Here is a 9,854-nt window from a genome sequence, read left to right as displayed (position 1 = left end):
AGGTTCGTCATCGTCATCCAATGTTATTGGTTCATCAAGAGCTGTTAGCCAGTCATCTGAAGTCGTTGGCAGCTTTATTTGTGCGATTCCTGAAGGTTTCTTTGATTTTTGTTGGTCTTCATTGGCCTGTGGCATTACGACTGTCGTTGCAGGTTCACTGCTTTGGGTCGTTAGCGCAGATTCTTCATCGTCATCCAGTGTAATTGGTTCCTCAAGAGCTGTTAGCCAGTCATCCGACGTCGTAGGGAGCTTCATTTGAACTGCTCCAGCAGGTTTTTGTGATTCAGCTTGGTTTTCCCGCGCCTTCATCGTCTGCTGAGGTTCCTTGGCCGGAGACAATACGCTTGTCGCTGCAAGTTGGCTGGTTGGGGCCATCAGCGCAGGATTTTCATCGTCATCCAGTGTAATTGGTTCTTCAAGAGCTGTTAGCCAGTCGTCCGAAATCGTTGGGAGCTTCATTTGGAAGACCGTCGTTGCAGGTTCACCGCTTTGGGTCGTCAGCGCAGGTTTGTCATCGTCATCCAATGTAATTGGCTCGTCAAGAGCTGCTAGCCAGTCATTCGACGTCGTAGGGAGCTTTAACGGCACTGTTTCTGCAGGTTTCTTTAATTTATTTTGGTTTGCCTGACCCGTTATATGCTTGGCCGCATGTGTATTCTGCTGTTCTAATTGGTTTTCAATGGCAGGGCGGTTATACGCGGTTGAAGGTATAGGTTCTCCTTTCGATGTAGAGGATTGGTCCACCATTTCCTCCATTGCAACAGATAACTGTTTCACGGCATCTTGGATGCTTTGTCGAGCTGTCAGTTGAGTTTTACGAATTGGTTCTAAGGATGCCTTTACCACGAGCACGGGGCCGTCATCGAACACATCATAAGTCGGGGGCAAATTACTTGATGTATTTTCAGAGGAGATCAGATTCGCCCCTTCCGGTTCCTCTATTAACCTGTTTCCTTCTTTCGTGTTGGAGCTGCTTTGAAGAGACAAGGATAATTCTTCATTTTTCTGTTGTGGGGGACTCTGTGTGTGCTTCTGCCCGCTACGTTTACCTTTGTTTTCGACTTTAACTTTGTCAGTGGTCTTCCCCTTAATGCTAGCGGATTTGGTTTCTTTCTTGCAGTCCGTGCTGAGTTCCGTAAGGTTTTCCTGGAGGTCATCTTTCTTACTTTTTTTACTAGCCGGGTCGGTAGGTTGATCCCTGGTATCGACTTTTTCCTCAATCTTGCTAGAACATGAAGGCTGGTGGACACCTCCAAGACCAGACTCAAACGTCTTTACAGGGGCGTTTACAGAGACCGCCGGAGGCTCATCTGAAACGAGCACTGAAGAGTCTGTCGCCGATCTCTGATCTTTCCGAAGCGTTTTCACAGCAGCAGCTGATTCTTTTGACCCCTTGGAGTCCACGCCAACCATAGCCACTTCCACTATAGGGGTCGAGCACACCTGTACATCTCCGGTTTTGACAGCACCTTTTTTGTTTTTCCTTATTTTTCGCTTTTCTTCCATTTTTGGCGGGCTCTCAATCTTATATATTTCTTGGGTTTCTTCTTGTTTCCCTACATCAGATTGCTTCTGAACGCTTCTCTCTCCCGTGTTCTTTGATCGTGGCTGAGTAGCTTTAAGCATATCTTTTGCACCAAGCTCATGGCCTGCTTCTTTTGGTTCAACAACATGAGGTCCTTGAACGACAACGGCCACTTTGTTCGCCTTAGGCGCTGCTTTGCTTTGTTTTCCTGACTTTTTGGAAGGCTTTTCTAAAGCAGCGATTTCTCGCAGTGCCTTTTCTATCTCGTCTTCTTCTGCCATTTTACTGCACGCAGGCACCCTTACCTTGTCAAGCTTCATCTTCTTTTTCCTTGATTTGACAACCGTCGTGTTATCAATTTGCGTCTGGCATAGTGCTGGTTCAGCCGTTTCATCTTCGTCAACGTGGGACACACCTGTACTTGGAGCAGGAGCAGGAGATCTCTGTGGATGTGCCTTCTTGCTCCGAGATACTTCGAGAACTAACCCAGGAATCGTCGGATGGGAGACACTTTTTTTGGCAGCAGCTGAATGCTTCTTCTTTGAGGGCGTTTGCCACTTAACACTGTCGTCATCTTTTCCATCCTGAAGACTCCCACTTGTTGCCTGCAATTCTACAACCTCAGCTAATGTTCGTGACGAAGGTGATTCCTTTTTTTTAAATTTCTTGCATGGTGCTGTAGGTAGTGTCTTTCCCTGTTCAAGACCCTGGGAAAGGATAGTGGCATAAGAAAACCCGGGAGCAAGAACATCTGGGACTGTTTTCTCCGCACTTTTCTGCTCACTACAATGAAGTGTGACTGAAGACTGAATAGCCATACCACCGCTTTGATTGGAGGATTGAGGAGACTGTGTAGAACTTTCAAACAAATTCGGTTGGTGGACCTGAGGTTTGAAGGATTGATCAAGTCGTTGAGAGCCTACCCAAGACAAATTATCAACAAAAAGCTCTTCTTCTGGAAATGTAGGTATCTTTTTAGACTGATCGTGCGGCACGCATATAGCCGTCGATTGAGCAATATTCTTTGAGACAACGGTGGGTTCATTCATTGGAAGGCTAGAAATAGTTGAGGCACTGCATATCTGGTGGCCGCCATCGGTTATGGTCTGCTCATCCCCAGCAGGATTGCTGTGTGTGATGACCGATGGCGTGCATTCTGCCCCAGCAATATCAATCTTCTGAACAGAAGGTGCTGGGACAATTGGCTCGCCAGCTGCAAGGTCCGCATTTGCTCCACGAAGAATTTGAGCAAAAGACGCAGTTTCTCCAGGAATGAACAGTGGACTTCGTGAGCGACATCGCATAGGTTGTGGAGGCAGTAAAGCAGATCCAAACACCTCGACTGGAGTCCGTGATCGCCCTTGTTTCATCTCCTCTGACTTAGGGACAGCTCTAGCATGCGGACTTCTGGACCTACGAATATTTTTTCTATTTGTAGGTCCCTTTTCAATTTCTAGCGGCTTTTCAATGGACACGGGAGAAATCGCAAGTCGAATTGCTGGATTAGGAACCGAATTCTCTGTAGGTTGTTCTAAGGCATGGGACGCTTTTTCGGGAACCTCAGAGGAACCTTCATTTGGCTGACGATTGAAATAAATATTTACAGTTTCTGGTAGAACTTTCCGTGAGCTTGCAAATCCATTGTCGTTTCCAGGCTTTGAGGCGTTTACATTAAGTTTCTTCATCTTGAATTCGGGCTGGTGGTCGACTGGACAGGGGCTGATACGACCCGCTGCAATATCAGCGTATGAAACATCTGGTTCCACATAGACGAAGTGCCGATCCAAACCTTCAGCTGAAGCACTTGAACTCCAGTTTGGATCTATGCGAAGAATTTGCTCCAAGAGCAGCTCCACCCGCAAGCGCATCTCCTGTGTGTGGCCACCAGAACCAAGAATATAAGTGCCAACAACACAACAAAATGGTTTTATTTTCACAATTATATTTCTGACCGGTACAGGTGCACCAGGCACTAAGATCTCTTTGTATTAAGCTGCTTTCTTAAATGCCTGGTGGCTTACTGGCAAGCACGATTGCTTGCCAGTTTGGGTTTGATCTATGATGATCGTAATAGTTATTATAGTCTTAGTGTCAAAGTCTTATTTTCGGGCTGCTGAGGGGGTATATTAATCTAAAGGGTCTGTATCTGGCGTTCCTCTTTGCGCGAGGAGCTTGACTCGCTCATTGCGAGCCGTGATCTTGTTCTGAAGGGCGTTTATTCTTTCACGACAAGCCTGCAGGAAGGGGAAGGGAGCAGGAGAGATATCAAACACGCTGTGAGTATTAGAAAGACAGGTCACCAACATTATAAGCTTAAGTATCGACGAAATTTTTCATTCAGATCGCAATTGAGAGCCAGTTTCAGTAAACGAGCTGAGCACTTTGGAAAGTAATGGCCCTATATTGTTTGCCCTGAAGACAGTCGAACACGGAAAATATTATTTGGAACACTTCATCGATACAAGGTTGAGGAAATCCAAGACAAATGCTGTCTTTCGTCTTCGCTATTATAACTGGTACTATGAATGTGATGGAAGGATGTAACCACAAGAAATCTAACTTGAAGAAGAGGAGACGCACAAGACCAAGTAAATAAGTCTGAATATGTTCGAGTAAAATTAGGGCGGTTGAAACGCACCCACCAGGCATTTAAAAATTCAGACAATACGCCGAGTTTAAGGGCTTTAAATTCTGTACACATTTGAAGACAAGTAAAATAAAATGAGCTTCAAGTAGAGTTCGTACAAGAATAACAATATAAAAGAAAACCATAAGTGTCCATTCCTTTATCAAAAAAAACAAGGTCAATATGCAATTTAAGGGTAGATAAATAAACTTTTCTTTTAATACAAAAATCACTCTCTCAAAAATGCAAGCTTTATGAGAATACTATCGTACCTTTCTTGCTGATTGAGTACTACTAATCGTAACAGATATACGAGGAATGTGGGTCATACATAATCTCACATGAATCATGCACAATACAGGCACCAATAAAAATCAAAACAAGGTAATTTAAAAGTGCTTCAGAAGCGTGCAGATAGGAACTAGCTGATTCAGTAAGGTCTGCAAAGTCAACTGAACCGTTGAGGTCGTGGCATGGGACTAAGTTAATGATTAATTAGTTACTGCGACCATCACGACGTACGGCTGCATTGTCGATTGGATTTCCATCAACTGTAAATAGTTTACTTATAGGTTTTCTATTGCTTTCAAACTATCATTTACAGAGGACATCAACATACACTTTAAACCATAACGATTTGTATTAATGGACGGCGACATGAAGGTGCAAGAGGAAATATGGCATCACAAAGGGTTTTGGGAAAAGTCTAGCACTTGCCAGAAAACTCACGAAGAAGCTTGCGGTATTCGCAATGCTTTGACCACATTAATCTGAAACTAAGATGTTATCTCTGAATTATGCCAAAGCGAAAGCTATCGGCATTTCTTTGGACCTTGACTCATCAGGGACTACCGTGTCGGTTGGGAGGGTAAGGTAAAATTAATTAATACTTACGTTTTGATCATGCAATGCCCGATCTCTGTCGTGAGGTGAATAGTTGGGGCTAAGAGCAGATCGGAGCTGGGCCTCTACGGACACAATTTGAGTCCTCAGCTGTTGAATCTCCTGAAAAATATATAAAGAAGCGCGAAATTTTAATTAATGAGTAGCATGGTGAAGAACAAACTAAAAGAATAGCAACTTACGTGCTGATATGTGTCGATTTGTGATAGACAAGCCTCAAGTGTGGTTGTTTGCTCCTTGATGTCGTTCATCAGTCGATCAAGTTCGTTTATTAATTGGCTAGCTTCCTCCGTCACCTTACCATTTCCTCCCACTCCAGACCGAAAATGAATCTAACAAACACAGAAAATTTAAAATGGATTCACCAGCAAAAACAACGCATTTACTGTTAGCATATACGGACCTGGAGTTTTTCCACAGATAAGGCAATTTTTGTCTTTTGGGTTGATGCATCAGCAAGCAGTTTCTCTCTATTTGCGTGTTGGTCTCGCAGGGGACGTTTCCTGTTTTGTGGCGAGTCTAACGACTGCTGAGTTTTCTCCATCCATGAACGCACATCCTTCATTTTTCTTTCGCATCGTTCCCATTCCTCACTCGTTTCTTGGAGTAACGCATTCTAATACAAATAGAGAACATCAGTTGATGAACAGGTACAGTATCACGTCTCTACTTTCACCATTGATACTTATGGCAATCTTACCCTTTCTAAAAGTAACGTCTCCACTTTCATCTTGGCTTCTTCTGCAGCTTGTAATTTTTCAGGTAAGTCGCCGACAGCCGTGACTTGACCTATCTGTTCCAGTTCTCGTGACATGTCACTGAGATTCTTGCCAGCCTGTTTACTACTGCGTAGCGCAGTCTGAAAAATAAATAGGTTAAATAGAGTTAGAAGTCAATCGGTTGAAGTAAAAGTGCGTGCCCTGAATACGCTCCCTTACCGTGTAATCATGCAGTCTTTGGCGGGCTTGCGTCAGAGAGTCGAGGTGCAGCGGGGTGGCCAGGAACTTGGTCTGCTCCTCGACCCAAGCAAGCACCGCCTGGTGCAGTGACATGAACCTCGCCCACGCGTCGAGGGAGTCTCCCACCTGCTGCTTCTTGTCATGCAGCCAGGTACGCACCTGCTGTAGCTGGTCGCTGAGAGAGCGCACCGTGGCCTGCACGCGTGCCTTTTCCTCCTCGTCCTGTGTGTGCTCCAGGATGGTGCGGGCATTGCGGCTAAGTCGCTCCAACCTGTCCTCCGTGGGCCCTATCTCCGCCTGCACCTGCTGAAGGTGATCCCGCAGTACTTGCGGTTCGGCCGACCGGTCCTGGACACGCAGCTCGGCGCGCTGGATCCACGCCGTCACCGCGTCTACGTCGCGCACATAGTCTGATCGTACGGTGCGCGCGCGCTTCAGGTCCCGGTCCTTTTCTTCCATGGCGGCGCTAACCGACTCGGACAGTAGCTCTAGAGACGTGAGCTAGAAGAGAGAATAACATGACATGTCAGCAATCGAAGATGTGAGGCGGTCACAAGAAAGTTGTGTAGCGGGAGCGGCAGGGGTTATGAATATTCTATCCTTAAACAATGTCATTCGATGGTGGTCGTCGAGAGGAAACATTGTTGTGTGTTTGTGTGCACACACACAGATAGCAGTACTGGGCAGCTAATAATAAATCTCCACGCTTATTCGCCTGGGCGCCTTGGAGCGGGGCCAGCGGCGTGGCGGAAGAGGGAGGGCGTGAGTCACGCTGTCTTTGGACCTGTTGTACTGTCGTCAATGAGACAACCCTGCACTGCCGTCAGGTGGTACCACTCCACAATCAACAAGAATCGTCATAAAAGAGTACGTTTACGGGGAGCACTTCAGATTGTATTGTATCACTCTCTTCTATAAGCGTGATTACAGAAAGAATACGGTTTTGAAAGGGGTGGTTGGAAAGGGGGAGGGGGGAGGGGTGTGAGAGAAATATACTAACTTCTTGGGCGAGCTCCGTCGGCACGAGCTGCTGGACCGCGGTGTAGCGCTGCTTTGTGTCGGTGCCGAGCTTCTTGACGCGGCAAACGCTCGCGTCAACACGTCCACCGAGCTCTTGAAGCCTCTGCTCTGCGGCGTCCTGATCCTCGCCGAACACGTAGGCGGCGCGCACCTCGCCGTCCAGGGACTGTAGAGTGGAACGCAGAGAGTTGATCTCCGCTGCTACAGTCTCGAGACTCTCGAGATCAGCGTTGGCCTGCGCGAGCTTGAGCTTGAGGTCCGCGATGAGCCTGCAACACAGAGAAGGGAGGGTTGAAGAGCGTTTGTGACTGACAAGGAAACATGTTGTTAAGATGTGTCAGTATGGAATGACACACGACGGTAAGAAGGTGTAGTGTACCGCGTCAAACTCTTTTACACAGCGAAGGTCCACGTACACAACTACGCGCCACATAAAAATGAGAGAGACTATATGGTAGGAAACTTCAGCCCAGTGCGACAGGCAACCTACAGCGTGTGATAGAAACAATAAACCATCCCTATCACTCGTGGAACCACCCCCTATGCTGGGCTGGGTCTGCAACCAACCCCTGTCGGGGTGCGCAACCATCCACCTGGCGTCGGATAGGCAACGCAGCCTACGTCACGTGGTCCACAACAGCGCCCCCACCCCTTCCTCAGCGGCTCAGCCGGAGGTCCGAGTCGTTACCGTAGGGTGCCTGACAGGCGGGGGGGCGACGGCTAGGGGGCGCGGACAGACACACTCAAGTACAACGCGGGACGCGCCGAGCTGAGGGCCTGCGAGCGGTGCGAGGCGGACTGAGGCGAGCGCCCAGCCTCCTAGCAGCCGGCAGGCAGCCGGCCTCTGCTGTCGGAGGCCCCCGCGGCTAATTTTAAAACACCCGCGATGTAAAGGTTGAGCCTCTGCGCGACGGACGGGGCTGAGCCTGGCCGGACAGGGGCGGCGCGCGGGCGGCGCGTGGCGGTCGCGGCCACCAGGGTCTGACCCATCAACCCGCCCGTCGATCGGAGTACTACGCGTCGTACCGTCAGCACCACACGGCGGCCGTCTGCGGTCGTGAATAGCGCAACTTCTGAACGACGTCCAGCGTTCGGGCGGGTTCCTGTTGTTAGGATGAGCAATAATATGCACCAATTTTCGATTGTTTCGTGGGGATAGAGTAAACGTGCGTAGCGTTTGGTGATTGCGACGACGGTGGCGTGTGGTGGTCGACAGAGCCTGCCAGGTACACTGACGTCAACAACGACGGCCATCGAAGCCGTCGCCTACAGGCAACCTGCCACAATAACAGGGCGGGGCAGCCGGGGGGTACCCACCACGGGCACTAACAGAGGCGGCGCCGAAAGATCAAACGCGCAACGAATTTGAACAAAGTCGCGGATACAAGGCAGCGCAAATTATTATTATGCATGACGGTCCGCGCAGCAGCACACTGCTTACAACACCACCCTGGCCTCCTCCTCTTCCTCCTCCCCAACGATCAGGTGATCGAGCGATTCTGCTCCCGATAGCACGAGGCCGGCAGCCGCCTCAAATTACTAAAATTGGTGCTAGGCGATAAAAGATGAGGCGACTGTCAAAAACGAAATAAAAGGCAGCGAGGAAATACAGGATGAGAAGATGGGAGGCATGCTGGCAGGAAAGTCTGACGCGAGTATTTATGCTCAAAATGACAATTTACGTTTCGTCAGCAAGCCCCAATTTTGAAAAAAAAAAGTCTTACGGAAATATAGTTGGTAAATAAAAGAGCAAACGAAAATAATTCATCACAGCCAAATTTTGAGCGCGTGGCGCCGGGGAGGGTAGCATTCCACCCGGCCGGGAACAAAATGGTCCTGATTGCTTTCGCGCGCTGCGGCGAGGGAGAGGGAGGGAGAGGGAGAGGGAGAGAGAGAGAGAGAGAGAGAGAGAGAGAGACCCAGACAGACCGGGTGGGGGGGAGCTGGCGTGCGTGGGGCGGAAACCAAAAAGTGAAACTCTTTTCTGGCCGGGTAAAGCGGAGCAGCCAAGGGCAAGGCCGCACCGCGTAACACACCGTAACGTGGACTGCTCGCGTGTTCCGTCTGCCATGAGCGGCTGGAATTGTAGCAGCATCATTTTAACGCGTCGGCTAGGCGCCGTGCTCTGCTCGTCCTGCTTGACGGCAAGGAGTAAACGAATTACAATTTTGGTGTTAATCACAACTTAATATTTCCTACCAACTGCATCTGAAACAATGTTATGCTAAGTGAAGTACTTCATAACTGTTTCATCGGCAGGGCATTCTAAAGATTTAAACCCATATCAAAACGATTCTCTAGAAATATGCTGTTCTTATCAAGAGTTATTTTGTAAGTATTTAAGTTACAATTTCGTATATCAAATCGAAAGTTGTTCTCCCCAAGCGGCCTTTTCTTCTCGAGCAGAGCGATCGCTCTTTTCTTTTTCTGTTTGCGTCTAAATTAATAAATCCCTTGCGTCGCTGACCATTGTGTGGCAGAGAGACAAGAGATGGGGCGAACACAAGGGATCCACTGCCCCTGTTGACGCTCCAATAAGTTTATTTCCCGAAACGCTAAGACATAACGTGTTGTGACACTCTGCGCAGGTTTGTCATCAATCTCTCCCCTGCGACGCTGCGTGGGGCCTCTTTGAAACCCCCTTTCAGGCCCCGCTCTTATACGCGGCAGGTCAGGAGGCTACGATGAGACCTTGCCGCCACAATCCACGGCCGCCGGAGGGGAGGCCGCCAGCAGAGACCACAAACGACCCCGTCTGAAGACAACGTGAAGGTTCTCAAATTCTGTGACATTTATGACATACACCCGCAGTGAACCAGAC

The 9,854-nt window shown here is 48.6% G+C and overlaps 1 protein-coding gene across 2 annotated transcripts in view; it reads right to left on the bottom strand.

Annotated features, from left to right (window-relative positions):
* Window positions 1–3,402: 3,402 nt before the first annotated feature.
* The window catches only part of LOC113202088 (muscle-specific protein 300 kDa), a 66,898-nt gene continuing 60,446 nt past the window's right edge, over window positions 3,403–9,854 (bottom strand). Inside the window, exons 10-16 of one of the 2 annotated variants that reach the window (XM_052264076.1) lie at window positions 7,014–7,302; window positions 5,993–6,514; window positions 5,755–5,913; window positions 5,458–5,670; window positions 5,237–5,386; window positions 5,046–5,156; window positions 3,403–3,759 (exon numbers count right to left, since the gene is read on the bottom strand). In XM_052264076.1, coding sequence (XP_052120036.1) covers window positions 3,652–3,759; window positions 5,046–5,156; window positions 5,237–5,386; window positions 5,458–5,670; window positions 5,755–5,913; window positions 5,993–6,514; window positions 7,014–7,302 — 1,552 coding nt within the window. In that variant the 3' untranslated portion in view covers window positions 3,403–3,651. The other variant, XM_052264077.1, reaches the window with a different exon arrangement.

This window comes from Frankliniella occidentalis, unplaced genomic scaffold (genome assembly GCF_000697945.3).
Source record: "Frankliniella occidentalis isolate FOCC.00 unplaced genomic scaffold, Focc_3.1 Scaffold16, whole genome shotgun sequence".
NCBI lineage: Eukaryota > Metazoa > Arthropoda > Insecta > Thysanoptera > Thripidae > Frankliniella > Frankliniella occidentalis.
Note: the sequence above shows the minus strand (reverse complement) of the source record. Positions and strands in the feature narration are given on the sequence as shown.